This window comes from Branchiostoma belcheri, unplaced genomic scaffold (genome assembly GCF_001625305.1).
Source record: "Branchiostoma belcheri isolate BF01 breed outbred unplaced genomic scaffold, Haploidv18h27 scaffold2, whole genome shotgun sequence".
Classification (NCBI taxonomy): domain Eukaryota; kingdom Metazoa; phylum Chordata; class Leptocardii; order Amphioxiformes; family Branchiostomatidae; genus Branchiostoma; species Branchiostoma belcheri.
Window position 1 is genome coordinate 8,172,099 of NW_017803490.1, and position 19,430 is coordinate 8,191,528.

Here is a 19,430-nt window from a genome sequence, read left to right on the forward strand (position 1 = left end):
GCTTTAAACAATGTCTAGAGCTAGAAGTTCAAGGGTTAGGTGTAACAAGTCGACCGGTGAAATGTAGCCAGCTGCCGCCACGCCGTGTGCCTGAGAAGCTGGTGTGTTACGCCGAAGGGCGGTTATACCGGCTATACAGATACAGAAGCTGGTGTGTTACGCCGAAAGGCGGTTATACCGGCTATACAGATACAGAAAATGTTGTGTCAATGAACTACTAATACCCTGGCAGAACTGAACAGTAAACTTAACAGTAAACGTAACTTTAATAATAATAATATACTTCACTTTTCATGGAAACTACTGCACCACTTTAACAGAGTGAACATTCGGTGTCCCCAGATGAACTTTACCAGCTTGACCTGCGACCTTTCTCTGGTAGATCCCAGACTGGGACTGCTGCAAAGGCTGCTGGGACTGGGAAGGCATTCTGGGATACCGCGCAGCTGTGGCATGCCCAATAGTTTGCTGTGGATGGAAAACAAGATATTACATAAATTTTGCAAAAATTAAAAATACATGTATCACATTCACAATATACACACACCATATCACATACACACACACACATATCACACACACACACACACACACATATCACACACACACACACACATATCACACACACACACACACACACACATCACACACACACACACACACACACACACACACACATACACACACAGACAATTTAGAGTTTTAGCACTATACATTCATCAAAAACTGCATCTAAAATTCAAGATGACCCTTTTCAGGCTTTAGGGGCAATTCAGATCGTGTTGTTCACTCGTTTTGTTGGGACCAATAGTGGAGGTGTGAACAATCCACTGGCAGATAGTTAGAAAACATTATGAGCGTCTCTGTCCTTGGTGCTGAATGCCTTCACTTAACAACAGTTACTTTTTGAGGCTGTAGGGACAGTGGGTTGTTATGCACTGTGTCTGAGGCACAGTATTGGAAGGTGGAGCCCATCCCTCTCCTTCCACTGCCTTTTACCTCCCCAACTGAGGTCAGGTAACCATTAATTTTACACAGGCGCAATATATTTTGCCAAAGTGCTTCCCTATCAACAATACAACATGCAAATTGTTTTGTTTTGACTGTTGCCATGCCAACCACCTGAGTGACAGGATGATGCCTCTCCACCATGACTGAACTCATGGGCGGGGCCAGTCCCATGGCAACCGGACCCTTCCCAGCATGCCCCAGTCGTGGGCCCTCTTGCTTGGCTGTGACCTTGGCTGTGATTGTCCTTGACCCCGGCTTCTGGGCTGTGGATGACCTTGAGCTCGGTGCCTTGAAACAGTGACACAGCAAAATAACATTAACCACAGAAAATTTGGATCTAAACAAAGTATTAGCTACAAGATATATACACGTATTATGAAAAAACTTACATAAATACTTGTCAAGGTTGAGATGAGAATTTTATGGAATTTTCAAGCAGGCTGTGAAAGAACCAATTGTGAGTAAAGCCTAAAGACAGAATTTTCTGTAAAAACAATGCTGAATCATATACATGTAATACATGTACATGCATCTATCACCATTCAATGAATGCCACCAGTTTCTGATCAAAAAGCAAATGTGATTGAGCACTTTTAATAAATATGACAAATTTTCAAATAATAAGTTATGAATGAGACCAGTGCCCCACTAACTACAAAAACAAACGTTAATTTCTGTAACTAAGTCTTACAGTTTTGGTAGCAGGTCTGGCAGTACTGAAGCTGACGGTGGGTCTGGGAGGGGGCTGCTGGCTGGTGACCACGCGGGGAGGGGCTGCATGGGGGGGTCCTGACTGGTACACCTCCTCGTGGGGCACTACTGTACCCCCTTCCTCAGCCTGGGGGTCTGCTGGCCTACCTCCTGGGGTGGAAAAGGAAAGCAATAAGACTTACATGTAAATAACATCATATTAGACAATAATCAGATTCTGACTAAAGATTTCTCTAAAGCACTGTACATGTGTACTTACTTGCACTTATTGAGCTCTTTCATGTTGAGTTTCTTCTACTCTACCAACTGTTAATGTATACGTGACTGGTGAACCTCTTCTACGGTAAATTCTTCTTACTTAAAAAAAAGCATGCATGTCAGGTGAGCGACAACAGCTGGGATTCAACCTCTTGGTCCAGAGGCAGGGTTGCCTCTAACCCCTTTTTTAGAGGAACAAGAATTTATTGTAGAAGAGGTTCACCAGTCAGGTATAGATTAACAGTTAGTAGAATAGAAGAAACTCAACAGAGAAGAGCTCAACAAGTGCAATGAAATTATCTGGTGCTTTCCTTTAACTTAAACTAAAGACTTGAAGAACAAACGGAGCAAAACCAAACCCACCCTGTTCTCCCTGGTGAAACATGGACATGGCCTCCATGTTGAGGGCACAGACACCGCGCATGAACATGTGCAAGTCGGGTGAGTGACAACAGCGGGAATTTGAACTCCCAACCTTTTGGGTTGCTTAAACCACTGGACTTAGCACACTTTTTTAGAGCAAGAACTTGATATTTGAAGAATAATCAGAGCAAAAATATGTTTAAAGTTAAAATTTTTGATCCAACACCTCAAGAGCTTTCAACCTGTCAGATACCTTTGACCCAGTTTTGATGTCACACTTCAAAAAAGCTACGTGACAAGCCTCACTGGTACAGTCTACTGAGGAAGACCTGAGTGACTTTAAACATGTAACTACCAACAGAGACTTTCATGATAGAGCAAAAATATGTTTTCCGTCAATACCGACCCTGTTCGCCCTGGTGGAACATGGACATGGCCTCCATGTTGAGGGCGCAGACACCACGCATGAACGCTTTTTTCATCGTCTCCTCGTACTGGTCTCGGTCACCGTGGAGACGGCTTACCTCATTCCGTGCCGCCTCTAGGGCTTCATTCAACTGTAGGGCAGGGAACAGGGTAAAGAGAATAAATGGCTGCATGTTGTTTAACATGTCTCTACATTAATTTTACTTAATGGCAAGCTGAAACAATTTGAGTTTGTTAACACTGAAGTCCTTAAAAGAAAGTAAATTGCCCTTTTTCTTGGCAGCATTTGGTAGACTTTCAGAACTAAATTAATGATTCCACCAAGCTGAACATCAATCTTTGATTTATCATAAAAATTTGATCACGTTCTTATATACCACTAATTCATGATCATGATCAGATTCATTGTAAAACTGAAAGAGTTGATTTTAAGTTGTATTTTATTTAATCAAAATTAATATACTGACAAAAAGTGTAGTAGGTCTCTGGACTACATGTACATACATGAAAGTATAATGTAAGCATGTTGAAACATTGGCTCCCACAGCTGAACAGTAGCCGACCTCACAGAACAACAGCCAAATACAGCAGACCTTGCTCCCAACCTACTCCTAACCAGGGTTGGGGGGAGTTCGGGGGCCTAATTTGGCTATATGTGACAGGGGCTTGAAGTTGAAGTATAGGTAGCAGGACTACTTACTGATGATATCCTTGCTTCGTAATCATTAGTCAGTTGCATGCAGACCTCCTGGGCCTTGGCCTGACACGCCCGCTCCACACGTTGCCTCCACTTGGCCTCGATAACGCCGTGCCAGGCTGACCAGACACGCGCTGAGATCTTCTGTTCATAGTGCTTACGGGCCAGGTTACTCGCAAACGCCTGGGGAGGGGAGAAAATAGTGCAGTGTTAGAAATACCCATCTGCAGTCTGCATTTTTCAAAGACATTTTCAATATTCAATATATAGAAGTCCAAATACTACGTAAGTGTTAATGGGCGTAAAATCCCCTCCTAGCTCTGATTGGCGGATGTTCTTCCGGCAATGAGATATAGGAGGTTACCATGTAATCTTATCTTTCAAATAGCTCTGTTAGCATTTAATTTAACATTTTAATGTCTTGGGGTGGTGGGACTACGGTGCACAGATATGTCAACTTTGTATATTTAAATGTTAATTGTACCTTTTTTGTTGTGTGGCGCTGTTAATATAAGTTGTTAACTTGAGTGCATCGTCACACTGTCCTTGTTATGTCTTTATGTTTTGATGAATGAAAAAAAAATATATTGCAGGAAGAAACATTAAGCAACCTGCAATTCTGTAAACTGAAAAAATCAGACTATCCAGAACCATTCCTGACCATGATTCTGAAGAAAGCACGATTTTCGATATGTGTGAACTAGAGCTGTGTACCTAAACAAATTTTAGGTACAGGTACAGGTACACAGGTTTAGGTACAGGTCCGGACCTGAACCTGTACCTGAACAATTCGACCAGTGTATATGCTCTTCTGAACTCCTGTAATAACTAGAAAAACATTGATATAGGTTTAATTTTTGTTTATGGAGAATGTTCAGATAAAATACAGGTAAAAGTAAAGATGTTTTTGTTTTCATGAACACACAGGGACCCATTGTTAACCAGCTATTTACACATTTGAGGTCACAAATAGGCATAAAATTGGTGTGAAATTGTTTAGGTACAGTACCGGTACTGAGGGATTAGGTATTTTGGACCTGTACCTAATCAATTTTTCCGGTACAGTATCGGTACTGCGTACCGGTACACAGCTCTAGTGTGAACCCAGAATATTATCTGAGCATGGTTTCTAAATATACCGGTAACAAATTTTATGGATAAGGATACAACATGCAGCATATGGATACAAAAGTTGCAACGTATGGCGACAAAAATTGCAACACAATTCTGGATATGCCACAGATTTCTCACCTCCCTCCTCTCGTCAGCGTGTCGCAGCTTCCACTGCACCATGGCCCGCAGCATGTCAAACTTTTCCTTCTGTCTCTGCAGCGCCTGTGTGAGGTTAGAGATGACCTGGTCCTTCCGCTGGATGGACTGCTCGTACGTGTGGAGTAGCTCTTTTAGGCTCTCTATCTCGTTCTGCAGCTGGCTCACCTCTCGGGCATGTCTAAAAAATGTTTAACATCGTGACCAATTAACAGTCTCACACACACACACCGCTTCCAAAAGAATGAGATCTCAGTCTACTAACGGAGGGCATGTTCAGCACCAAGGACAGTGCACAGTTGCCACAAGGAAATTCCAGTCATGGCACTGCAACATGATTTCATAGGCTGCTACAAATTTCCCAGTGAACAATTACTGTATGGATAAATTGTGTTGACTCATTCTTACATGACAAATTCAATTCCCAGTCCGTCTGTCAATGTCCCTTCTCTATCTGCTCAGACTAACACCCACCAATACCCGCAATTGTGAAACCTCACGTTCCTGACAACCATTAATCTTTGTGCTACAATGTACTTCTATAAGAAAATGTGAATTACACATAATAATTTACCTTTCCTGCTCTGCCCTCATTTCAAGTCGGTGTCTCTCGATCAGAGCAATCTTGGCCTGCGTAAACTCAGCCTGGTGGCAGAATGAAGTATGATAAGACATAAAATATTAAAACAATTGTTTAATTCATGCAGGTCAGAAATTACTGCGCAAATCTGTTGCAGTGTACTGTTCTTCAGTTTGTTGAATTTCTCTTGAGGAATCTGCACTATATTTCAAACATGGCTAAAACAAACTGACATCCAGGCTGCAGGGGCATGCGAAGCTGAGTGAGTTAGTGAGTGAGTGAGTGAGTGAGTGAGTGAGTGAGTGAGTGAGGGAGTGAGTGGGTGAGAGTGATTGAGTGAGTGTGAGTGAGTGAGTGAGTGAGTGAGTGAGTGAGTGAGTGAGTGAGTGAGTGAGTGAGCAACTGCGATAGACTTGACACCAGGTTAGAGTCCCTTACCAGTATACCCCTCTTGAGGTCCAGTGCCCAGTTGTCCAGATGTGCCTCTATCCTGGCCACAATATTGTGGTACATCAAGGCTTAAACTCCTGTCATTAAAGACCTACTGGGAAACCTAGCTGTATTCGGCAGGGAAGAGAACCCATCCCAACTACAATAGACTGGACACCAGGTTAGAGTCCCTTACCAGAACGCCCCTCTTGAGGTCCAGTGCCCAGTTGTCCAGATGTGCCTCTATCCTGGCCACATCCTGGTCCACAGCCGGCGACGCCGCTGACCGCTCGCTGTACGGAGAACATTCGCTGACCGTCGACGATTCTTCGCTCTGTGGCGTCTCGGGCGGAGCCACATCAGTGGAGCGTATGGAGAGGCCTGGGGTGATAGCTGCAGTTGGGGAAATAATGCAGAAATAATACAGAATGTGAGTTAGTATAGAGGCTCCACCTAGCAACTTTGAATTGAACTGAACCATCAGTACTTGTCTTCCTTTTAATGCCCACGATCATCATTCATACTGATCATTCTGGCATGCCAATTCTTGGCAAGACTCGGGATTGTAGAACAGCCCATGGACAGGTCAGGGGTTAACAGAGCAACTTGCCATTGGGATGGCATACATGTACATACATGTATGTACGACTAATAAGCACCTAATAAAAGGAAAACACACCTGCTAAAGCAAAGCAAACAATGTATAAGGCTAAGGCATTGAAGATCCTATATGTAAATACTACCGTAACGAACCTGAATGGGTTTATTTTAAGACAGTGTCGAAATGGGACTTTCCGTACACGTCAGTCACCTGATATGCAAACTATTCTGAGTATTCAACAACTTCAATGCCAAGGTATGTCATGTTTCAAGGCTTGCAATATGACAACACTGGAAAAGCTGGTTTGCCCCATTAGCATGTGTTTGTTATGCAATGGCACTGCATGGGTGACCTGTTAGCTATGCAACAAAGCCAGGGTCTTTTATCATTCCTTGACTGAGGCGGTAAACCGTTATCTTACACACGTCCGTGACGCTTATATGGTTCCGAAGTTTGCTTACTTTGCTTTGCTCAATGTTTAACTGAATTCTTGTCTTGGACAACTTCTGGCCAAACAACTTCTGTTCGCACCTGTAGGAACTGCAAATATAATTAGATTCACCCCTGCCACTGGACTGAGTAACAAAGTTAACGCAGAAGGAAGTAAGCAGAAAACAAAATGGATGCAGCTTTCAAGAACTCACAAAACCACCTTGGTGAGGACTGGTTACACTTGGCTTTATATCTGGAACTGGGCTTTGTGAACATACAGCAAATCCGGAGAGAGAAAACCTTGACATGGCAAGTGGTGTCATTTTACTGGGCAAACAACTTCAACCCAACAGAGGAGTGAGTCAGCAGGGAATATATTTCACTTAGTCTACAAGACTACGGCAAGATGGCGACCGGAGGTAACACAGAGCCAGAGTTGGACGCAGCTTTTGACATTCTACAGTCAGAGCTGGGGGAGGAATGGACACAGCTTGCCTTAGAATTAGGGCTGAAGTACAACATTGTCGAGGAAATGGTTACTAAGAGTCCGACAATTCACCTGATATGGCGGAACCGTACCATGCTGGAAAAATGGAGGCAACAAGAAGGAAAGCAGGCGACAGTACAGGAACTACTGCTTGCTTTGAAGAAGATAAAAAGACAAGACCTCGTGGATAGACTGAAAGACAAGTACACATATCTACAGGATGCTGATCCACAACTCAACACAGACGTCACTGAAAAGTGTCGAGTTGTTGAGACGGTGACGCCTCCGTTATCGGATATTTCTACAGGATTCTCGAGTTCACCGCCTAAACAATACTCCACAGAAGAGAGGGTCTTAAAATCTAGCCCACGATCAAAGCAAAGCGTGATTGAAAATACCCCATCAGTTCCATCTACTGCCACAAGCTCATCGCATTCGTCTGAATCATCTAAAGGCACAAAAAACTTGAGAGTCAAGAAGAAAACTGGTAAGAAAACAAAAAAGGGCACTAAAGGAAAACAGAGTCAACAAAGTGACAGACATTCGAGCGACCCGAAATTCGTACTGAATGCAGTTAGTAGCATGCAGCTTGCAAGGGAAAGGCTTAGGAAATGCTACTATCTTGTGGTAGAATCGTCTGCTCGGGAAGAAATTTTGGATACGATTTTACAAATTGATGATAGTAGTCTAGACTTGTGCAAGGAATTCATCAGTAAACAATGTAAAGATTTCGATACTGGTAAAACATGGAAATCTTCAATCTATGTACAGATGTTTCCCAAAACTGCCGAAAGCATCAGCGAATTAAACAGGTACCAAGAAAGTGGCAAGCTGACTGCTGACTTACAGGCAGAGTTTAAAAACATTGGGCTCAAGTGTCCCTTAGACTTAGAGGTGAAAATTCTGACAATGGAAGAGCTTGAAGAAGAAGTGTCAGAGATAGTGGAGGAAGCTATGGACGTCTTTGTGTTGTCAGTAACCCAGGAAACAGATGAAGACTCAGAGGAGTGTACACAAACGCAGGAAACAGATGAAGAATCGTCACAAACCTACGAGGAACTGAGAGACACCTGGAGAGATGCGCTGTTAAGGATAACAGCCTGGACAGGTGATGAAGACAAGGTGAAGACCCTGCTACAGGCAGGTGTACAGGTGAACACAGAGAACTCCGAGGGAGAAACACCGCTCTGGGATGCAGTGAAGGGCGGACATGCTAACATCGTTACACTTCTGTTGCAGGCTGGAGCAAATCCAGACATGGTTGACGCGAATGGCTCTACTCCACTTCTCCATGCTACTTCTCTTGGGTACCTGGAAGTGTGCAGGACACTTGTGTGTGGCGGTGCGGATGTCAACATGGCAGATACAAAACTAACACAAACACCCCTTCGGATAGCTATAGAGAAGTCTGACTGGCTGATGCTGACTACGCTTATCCGCCCAGCCAAACACTCATGCGCCAATGACAATGTAAATAAACCTCTGGGTACGTTTGGTGGCAGCCCGCTCTCTTTGTCTGTTAAAAAGCTCACAGACTTTGAAAAAGGCATTGACACTGAGTCTTCCATGGTAGAGTGCAGGCGTGAGTGGTACGAGGAATGGTGTGATCACGTCAGAATTTTCGAGATTTTGTGCAGAGCTGGAGCTAAGAATAAGATTGACTCTACCGACAGACTTGGCCACACATTACTGCAGTCTGCCTGCAAAGAAGGTTGTGCGATGACAGCAAAACTACTGCTAGACAACGGGGCAGACCGTGACAAACAGGACGACAAAGGTAGAACTCCGATTTGGGTGGCAGCTTGGCAGGGACACGCAGAGATTGTTAGCGCTTTGATACAAGAAGGTGCTGATTTAAACAAAGCGGACACAGAAAAAAAGACACCGTTGTGGATAGCTGCAAGAAAAGGGCATGCAAAAGTTGTTAAGACACTTATTGAAGCAGGGGCAGACATTTCTTTACGGGACAACACTGGTATGACCCCACTCCGTGCTGCTACTAAAAGTAGGCAGATGAATCGGCATGCTGTTGTCTCAATGCTTGTGAAAGCTGCTAGAAGAAAACCATGTGTAGAGAGAGTTAGAAAGACAAGTTCCAGGGAAAAGTCACCTGGTTATCATACTACTGAGGACTTTGAATATGGCTGATAATCTTGATATCTGGGCTGGAAATACTGGGTTCATTTTATGTATATTTTATATATATATATTTTATGTACTTTTGTGCACCGGGTTCTGAAATTGCCACAGAGTGCAAATACCAGTAATTTGCCTGTGGGTGCATCCTACACCATGTAGATATTTGCGTACTTGTAGTAGTAGTAGGGTTATATATGTATTACACTGAATAATTGTGAAATTAAACATTGTGTTTTGCAGCCATTTTGAAGATAGTTTCCCTTATTATGACGTCTTACTACATTTTGTAATTGTAGTATTAATATTCGTAAGAATGGTAGAAACATTAGTGAGTGGTTTAGAATCTAAGATAAAGATGAAATAAAACTCCTACAATAAGATTATAACTTAAGGTAATAATTAAAAAAGGTACACATGTACTAGATACACAGCCTTACAACAAGTTACATGCACTACTACTACTACGTATGTCAAAGAATCTTGGCCATCTATGTAGCTCACCTGACACCCGAGGTTGCCCAGGGGTTGCCCCGGGTGAAGTGAGGAATGCTGGGAGACTGGTGGGGCGCTGGGGCTGGGGTGCGCCGGGCTGCGGCAGGGTCAGGTCTTCCCTCCGCAGGGCCTTCATCTCTTCCACCCTTCTCGCTGTGGCTCCTTCTGAACTCTCTGTAGTCACTATACATACATTTCACAATGAACAATGATTAATTAACTTTTTATTAAGTTGTTAAATCTTGACACTTTTGCAGTGGTTTTAATTTTGTAATGAAAAGTACTGAAAGTTTATTCATTAATGGAGCATTTTTGAAGTGTAATCTCCCACATAACAATTCGCACTGACCCCTTCACCATGAATTCAAATTATTTCTTAATTTGGATTCAAAGGAAACAGAATTTGAGGACTAGCCAAAATTGTAAAATGTAAAATGATATCTGGGTAGAGACTACAATCTGCTTTAGTAAAATCAGTGATTCTTCTGGTCTTTGTCGACAGAAACTGTCTGTTTATATGCTGTTAATGCGAACTACAAATCCTAAATTTCAAGTCAATCCTATGATCTATTTAGTGACATGAATCAATGAGATATTTACCAAGTCTCTATCAGTCAGTATCAGTACAGGTAAGCTCACCTGATGACTCATCATACAGCCTGGCCTGGGTGCCTGTGTTGACCTCTGACCTCTCATCTTCTATGCCACTGATTTCCTCAATGGGTCTGGGAAGAAGGCTGAGGTGGACAAAGGGTGGGGGAGAGAAGATACATGTCAGAAAATAATTTTATCAGGTTGGTAGACTGTAGAGCATGATATTGATAGGATATACATTGCCACTGCCATTATATTGGGGCAGTTTTTCCTTTACTAAACCAGTAATGTCTCTCACCTGCTTGTGTTTTCTACCTACAATACATCAGCTACATGTACTATGATATAGCAGGTCATTTCCACACGACTGTCAAGATGGAAGGATGCCTACTTCTATATCATACCCAAATTGTGTACCTGTGAGACTGGACCGCCAAACATGTACACTAGGTTACAGTAAAGGCAAACCTGGGGCCAATATTATTCTTACTAGGAGTGACCACGGCAAGTATCAGTGCTCAGCTCCTTGTACTCTGGTGAGCTGTGCTACACAAACAAGTCAAAAGTTCAAGAAAGTAAAAAAATCTATAGATTTTTACAATTTTTTTTAGACACAGATTACAGTAGAGACAAACCTTGGATCAATCTTAGGCGTGACCACGGCATATCTAAGCAGCTCTTCATACTCCTCCTGCATGCCTGTAGACACGGAGCTACCGGGAGAGTCTGACGGCACCGACGGGACGTTACTGTCGTTGGAACTACTGGACATCGCGGACACTGTAGGAGGGCCTGTGTAATATTATTATTACTAATAGTAGATATAGTAGATCACTTAAACAACTTAGGAGCAGTCACAGTACCCTAGGGGTGGGGGTACCTGCCAACTGATTTATCATAATTTATATAAATGGTGAGGCTTGAGTTATGTTGATTTGGGCGGCTGCCTTCGTACTACGAATAATTTTCTGATTCGAAAACTTGAAGTCCTGAAAATGCATATGGCATGCCGGGCCTTGCAGCTTTGATACAAGATATTAAAAACCAATAATTCGTACATTAGTACTAGACTCTAGAGTACGAACTACTAGTATAGTACAATCTTTGGTCGGGTAAATAAGGACTGACATTTAGTTTTGACGTTTGTAGCTGCTATATTTGTACACTGCCAAACGTTAACAATGACAGCATGTTAACTTGGTCAACTGGCATATAGTATTTTCAGTTGAATGCTTTAGCATCAGTATTACATGATATTGAATGTCATAACAATTTTACCGAGCCAAAACAACAAAAATTTACCCACCTGCTAAACGTAGCCCCCCTCCCCCTTACAGTTACTAACAGTTTGCTTCTATTTTCTCCTTTGTGCGAACACATTACAAACCCAAACATCCATGAAAGAACTACTAAAAACATATAACGTCTCCTACCTTCACTTTTTCCTCAGAAATCGCGTTTAAAAGAGAGAAAATGTCGCAAAAAGTGAAGAAAACAAACGCTTCCGCGTTTTGGCGACTTCAAAATTATCTTCCGGTGTCCGGAGGCTCCTGATTGGCTGCTGAGCCGATCTGCGCGTCTGATTGGTCAGACTAAGGTCTCGCGATATGTCACTTTGGCGAGACTTGGCGAGAGTCAAACCTTTTCACATTCCCATGATGCATAGCGACAAGGGGTAGAATCTCCCAGGTTGCATAGCGCAAGGATGACGGAACAAAAACAAACTTTTGGCGTTTACAGTTTGATTTTCTGTGTGTTTTGGCGTCTTGGGGCATTTTGTGTTCAAAAATACAATCCAACAACAATTAGTGTGTAAAATTCTTGTGGTTTATAGACTTCTATAGACGTTTACAAACCACAAGAAGTTCACACCATATTTTTTAGACAGGTAGACGTTACAGGTGTTTATCGTTGAAGAGGTTCATCAGTCACGTAGAATTAACAGTTAGTAGAAATTCACTGATCGAAGAATTTCTACGAACTACAGGTGTTTAATGTTTTTATACCATACTTTTCGTTCCCGGGACTTATATGTCTCCAACGGGCATGAGACGACAGTTCCAGGAAACGACAGTTCCAGGAAACTGTTTTTACAGGATTTCAGAGGCGTCTAGCTGCAGGAGTTGGCAATTATTTTATGGGCCGGCGGAGGTACTGTTTCTGACAGGAATACCTAATCTTGGTAATAATATCTTATGGTATAGATTTTATTTGGTGCAATTCTTCTGAAGTTTCTCAGGCCTTCGAAACTGTTTTTAAAAGATTTCAGAGGCTTCTAGCTGCAGGAATTGGATCTTATGGACCGAGGAGATAGTGTTACTGTCCCTCACAGGAATACATATTCTCCGTAATGATGATTCACTTTTGCTTTATTGGGTTCAATTTTACCAAGGACATGTGATGAAAGCTTCTTGATTTTACTGAACTCTTCCGCAAGCCTTGGAAAACTGTTTTTATAAGATTTCAGAGGCTTTTAGCTGCAGGAGTTGGCAATTATCTTAAGGGCCGGGGGAGGTATACTGTCCTCGACACTTACAGGAATACCTAATATCTGGTAATTTTATTTTATAGATTTTATTTGGTGCAATTCTGCTGAAGTTTCGCAGGCCTTAAGCTTGGGAAACTGTTTTTAGAAGATTTTAGAGGCAGGAGTTAGCAATTATCTTATGGTCCACGGGAGGTAGTGTTACTGTCCCTGGCCGGAATACCTAATATGCGGTAATGATATTTATGATATAGATTGTATTTGGTGCTATTCTACTGAAGTTTCTTAGGCCTTGGGAAACTGTTTTTAGTAGATTTCAAAGGCTCCTAGCTGCAGGAGTTGGCAATTATCTTAAGGGCCGGGGGAGATAGGGTTGCCGTCCCTCACAGGAATACATATTCTCGATAATGATGTTTCACTTTTGCTTGATTGGGTTCAATTTTACCAAGGACATGTGATCATAAGCTTCTTGATTTTACTGAACTCTTCCTCATGCCTTGGGAAACTGTTTTAGAAGATTTCTGAGGGTTCTAGCTGCAGGACTTGGTAATTTATCTTATGGTACAGGGGAGATACTGTCCCCGCCAGGAATATTAGTATCTAAACTCGGTACTGATACTTTCAAATGGTGCAATTTTACTGAACTCTTCCTCATGCCTTGGGAAACTATTTTAGTAGATTTCAGAGGCTCCAAGCTGCAGGAGTTAGCAATTATCTTGTGGGCCGAGGGACCGTAGGAACATTTCCTACTTGGTAATGATATTTTATGGTACAGATTTTATTAGGTGCAATTTTGCTGCATTCTTTCTCAGGCCCCGGGCACTGTAGGTAGTATAAAATAGCGCGATGGCTAATCGGTGCAATTATGAGGATGGCGGAGGCTTGGAGCGTGTAGCGTATGATACGGGGGTATTTTATTTGCAGGCGTATCTATATAATAAGGACGACAGGCAAGTGAAGGAATATGGCTGCCTATTAGCGCACTCAACTGCACAGTTAAACCACTCGGAGGGAGGAGGACTATGGACGACGAGCTGTAATGTTCTACTTAAAAATTCAAGAGTTCTAATGTTCGAATCGAAAATTCGAGGAGTTCTAATGTTCGACTTCACAATTCGTGGAGATCTAATGTTCGAATTGACAATTCCAAGAGTTCGAATATTCGAATGGACAATTCCAAGACTTCGAATGTTCGAAGAGTTCGAATTGCCCAATTGCTCATTCCTATCATGTACAATGTATACCTAAAGCTACTATGGCAGTTTGATTCATCGCCACATCTCATATATAAAGAGATATATGTATACCTAAAGATGGAAATGCATTGTTGTGGTCAACAGTATAGTGGTTTACCGGGCACAATACTTGTGTGCCATGAAAAATTGCCCTGATAACTGTGAAGACTTTTGGCATTGCTCGAGCGACGATTCCGCTGAGATAGAGGCTCAGTAACAATTCAACATGCCTGCATCAGTACAATGTACGCCGCTTTCAGATGTCTACAACTGATCTTTCTTAGTAAGGATCCATCATAAATGCTTTAGCAGAAGATTATGTAATCCATCAACTTCTGTGTCCTCTGAAGCCTGTATAACCACTGTCCATTCAGACCATGGACAGATCAACAGTGCTTATCTTCTCAACCACAACACGGGGCTACCAATGATGCCTCACTTGCCACGGAATAATCTTTAGAAAAGTAGAAAAAAATGTATACGTACTGTGTACTTTTGCTTTTAGTATTTCGCTGCTCAGAAATCCACATTTGGTACTAGTATTTGTGTAAGTACTGTTCATAAATCATAATGGAGAGAGATGCCCTAGTTACGTTTCTTGTGCATAATTCATCTAACTGTGCCTTTGACGTTTTATGTCTGAAAAAAAGTTAGCACTGTCCAGTTTTGCAATAGCGAAAGTAGGTCAATGTATAATTTTCGCAAGAGGATGGTGCAGTGCATTCATTCATTGATTCATTGATTCATTCATTCGTTCGTTCATTCATTCATTCGTTCGTTCGTTCGTTCATTCATTCGTTCGTTCATTCATTCATTCATTCATTCATTCATTCATTCATTCATTCATTCATTCATTCATTCATTCATTCATTCATTCATTCATTCATTCATTCATTCATTCATTCATTCATTCATTCATTCATTCATTCATTCATTCATTCATTCATTAATAAAATGGGTGCAAGCAATGACCATTTACCATAACCGCTTCATCTGGTGTTGCCGTATCCACTCACTATTCACCAAGCTCAATCATCATAACATCTTCCATATCTTTACAACCTAATACAAATACACTTCCAGATGATAATGCCTCAGTTGCCACTGAATGGTTCAAAAGTAGAGATACATTCCGAAGCACCCTTGCCTTTTATATTTTACCCTTGAAGAAGAAATCCACAGGACTGCTCTCCGCACTGAAAAGCTCTTAATCTAGTCAACATTAATACTAACTTGCTCACACCGCTCAAAAGGATCTGCTAGAATGACTTTAACCTTTTGATAAAAGCTCCGTATTTGATTCTTCTCTCTTAACAAGCTAGTTATCTTTCAGAAGACGCCTTGGCGGCTTTCTTGAGATAACGTTTAAGAAGGTAATCAGAAGAAATCATGCCACACCAGGGACAGGAGATCTGCGGCAGGCACTTTATTAGTTCCGGGACTTGGCGCGCTGATGTGATGGGATCTGATAGACGTGAGAGTATTCCATGTTGGAGCTTGCTCCTGATCTATGTCTGAATGGGTGTTAGGCCACACCGCCTTTATTTTATGGATGACATCCGCGCGCGCATTGATTTTCGCCTGTTCTCAAAAAAAAAAGAGAGAAGGAACAAGGAGAAACTGTACAATTGTTACTCCGTGAAGGAGGTCAGGACCTCCGGACGGAGTGTTGTAATCGGCTGATTTTTCATGTTCGCAGTCAAAACACTGGGTTCTCTTTGTGTAATCGGCACGCAATTTTATACGCCGTCTGCGGGCATGCCCGTGTTGATGCACGAATGTGTATTTTTGCCGTTGCTGCTTTCGCGGTCAATGTAATATCGCAGACGCACCCCTACAATTACGAGGCGAATTGGAATGGTCCAGAAAAACGCGTTGTTTGGAATAGCAGTGGGGTTCAAAAAAGTTCATGCAGATACGGGGTGGTTTTTATAAGTGGTTCCAGATGTTTTTGCCCATGGTTAAGAGATGCCAAGTTTTTTGGAAGATGTTCGCAGCCAAAACGCATTCTTCCGTACGTCGCATTTCTGTGTAATTTCGCATGTGGTGTTGCATTATGTCCGGGATGATGCACGTCTTTTTATTTTACCGTAGCTGTTTTGATATTGGAGTAAATGCTTATTTTCGAAACATCCCCATTTCTTTGAAATGGTTTCGTCCGTTTATGCAACTGTTATACTGCGCTAATGACGACCAGTCGCGCTGTCCTGATACACCGCGAATGTGCGAGTGTTCCCTGTAGACAGTCCCGGGAGTCATTTTTTTGCACATTCCAGGAGCCAAACCAAAATACGTTCATGAACCGAGTCCAAAAAACCGAAACGTGAAAATCGGATGATCGGACTTGATGTACATTTCTCTTTCTATAGATTGTACACACAATACACACATCTTTTAGATAATCTGGCCATGGCAGGTTAAAAAAAAGTAACCCTGAATCATACTAGATTAGCGTAAATGCATGTTAATGCGTTCAAAACAAGAAAAAAATTGTTTCCGGGTATTAATCTCTTGAATCACGGCGCTGAATATTGACGCAAAAATATTTCGGGCATCGCGCGCCCTTCCCGCGTCACGTGTAGGCATCTCGCATCTCTGATTGGTTGTTGCGTCGATTTATCACACTTCACAGAGAATTGTCGCCAATGGCTACTTCTTTTTGTTGCAATATATAATACTTCACGGAGAATTGTCACCTATGGCTTCTTGTTTTTCATTCATCAAAGTTTCCTAAATTTTCGATTAGTCTTCAATAAGGGAATTCTCAAGACCTGGATATATTTTAAAAACTGTCAGACGTTTCAAGTAGCATCCCCCCACTACCGTTCGCCAGTGCCTGTGTATCTCATTACCTGGATATCTACCATTCAGGCGACGTAAAGATTGGATAAATCGTTCCAGGATTCATACACGTTGGCGAAATATTTGTTTCTTTCGCATTGAGTTATGTATGTATTACTGGACATAAATAATGATTACAACAAGAGCACACAATACAAAAATATCAAATATGTATTCTCCGATGTACAGGAACATAATTAAACAATTAAGTTGATGGCTTGATGCTATGTATTTGTGTAAGCACTAACACATACACACACACACACACACACACACACACACACACACACACACACACACACACACACACACACACACACACACACACACACACACACACACACACACACACACAAAGTTCATTAATCACACGATGGAAAGCGAATTTCTGTACCGAAAACTGTACATCTGTCATAGATCACCTTAACCGGCACTTGAAGTCTTATGGTAAAACCTATAGCTGACGGTCAAGACGATTTGGTCTGAAAGTGGCCGGAAGGTCCACCTGTGTGTCGACGATTGTCAAAGTCCAGTCGTTTGAACGTTAGTAAAATGTCAAAACGTGCAGGTCAAGTACATCCCAGGAGCGAAAATTCGGTCATTTGACTCCAGACGTGATTTTGGAAATACTCTGCAAAAGCAGCCATCCGTCAAAACGACACCTTCAATGGCTGTTTGCAGCGCTCCGAACGCTTTTAAAGTTGTCTCAAGTAGGTCTGTATCTTTGGAAGGGTGCATTTTCCTTAGGGGGGCACTTGTAAGTAACCCCGTTATACACCCATGTCTTCACAATTTCTTTTACTGCATCTGTGGAGATATTTGTCATATCAAGTTCTTTTCACCCGATGTTTTTATATTATGTAGAGACTCCGATCACCTATAGAGAATCACCTATAGAAATCCTGATAGGAGTCTTTATTCATAGAAACTCCTATCAGGATGTTGTCAAAAGTGTTTGGGTGGTTTTCAAATTACAAATCCTTAATTTCAAGTCAATCTATTGATCTTATGTGAAGTGACATGAATCAAAGTTTAAAAGTTCTGACTGTCTTCTAAGCGAGAATCGAAAAAAAAAACATATTCCAATCGCGATTCTAGTACTGGTAGAATCGCCGGCACTACCAGCAAACTAAGTTTTGCCCATTCTTTTTTATTTCTTCATAAATCGCTACGTGGGGAAGCAATTAAGCTTACAGGAATTCCTTTTCGCTCTACTTTACGTACCAAAACCTGACTCATGGGCCTTCTTTGTGTGGAAATATCCCCGTTGCATAATATGCTAAACCTCTTCCACATTCTTATCTTTACTGACCAGCTTGCAGTAGAGCGAACGCGTGGCTTTTTAGCCTGCGAAGAAAATTTCCCACTTTTCTCAAATGTTCTTTCCTATAGCACGTTCATGGTGTCATGTGGCAAGTTTATAGACAGCAAAATAGATACATATGTGTCAAATACTAGAAGAGTACTTCAGAAATTACATAACACCTGACCACATCACGCTTCTAGCAGCCCCTCCCCAGGCCAGCCCATAGTGGTATAGTCCGATCCGGATCGAACGCACCGAACCCCATGTCCTATTTCGAACAGGGGGGTGTTCGAAATGGAACGCCATAGAACAGGGGGCGGGGCTTATTGTGTTCGATCCGGAGGGTTTATTTTGCCTGTAGAGATCAGGATTTTTACATACGGAAGTATTGCTTTGAGTCTCTGAGCTGTGGGTTTGTGTGTCTGTGTATCTGGATGGAGTAATTGTACGTAGGCTAAGGAAAGATTGACAGGCAGAATTGCGGAACGTCGACGTTAAAAGGTCGGACACAGGAAACGGGGTGCACTTCAAAGTCTCGAAAACTCAAAATATACTTGTAACGTTACTTTCAGGAATTTTGAAATATCCGATTTCTTAACTCTTTATTTTTGGATTCGTGATCTGAACTCCAAACCTTCGGAAATCCTTCAGCAAGCTGAATTGATTACTCCCACACTGACCTAATTAACGTTATAAATGATTACATCCGTAACGTTATATACATTCATTCATTCATTCATTCATTCATTCATTCATCTTCCCATTGTAATTACACATAACGAGCGTTACATGAGCCTTAGTCACGCTTTCAATAAGTCATCCCCTGTTTTTAATTAACCACCTACTACTGTCGGAATGTATGCACGATCAGGGGCAACGTGTACATCGCAAATGTTGCCAGGTCGTCATTCTGGCGAGTAATTTGCATCAAAGTTTCCTACTTCAGTGCATGGAATACAAAGTACCTGATATTGTCTTCCCGTTTCCTATTATCATGCATGATACGTTAAAACGGGAAGACAGTAACGTTACCAGGTCTATCCACCTTCTTAAATTTGGAACTTGAAACGGTAA

The 19,430-nt window shown here is 42.0% G+C and overlaps 1 protein-coding gene across 1 annotated transcript; it reads right to left on the minus strand.

The window, feature by feature from the left end:
* Positions 1-152: 152 nt before the first annotated feature.
* On the minus strand, positions 153-12,047 carry LOC109468502 (centrosomal protein POC5-like). Its single transcript, XM_019766746.1, has 12 exons — positions 11,923-12,047; positions 11,125-11,281; positions 10,535-10,632; positions 9,905-10,078; positions 5,941-6,137; positions 5,310-5,380; positions 4,718-4,916; positions 3,470-3,649; positions 2,750-2,900; positions 1,703-1,872; positions 1,123-1,299; positions 153-468 (listed from the first exon to the last, which is right to left on the minus strand). The coding sequence occupies exons 2-12, from the start codon at positions 11,259-11,261 to the stop codon at positions 301-303; spliced, it is 1,722 nt and encodes a 573-aa protein (XP_019622305.1). The 5' UTR covers positions 11,262-11,281; positions 11,923-12,047; the 3' UTR covers positions 153-300.
* Between the last annotated feature and the right edge of the window lie 7,383 nt (positions 12,048-19,430).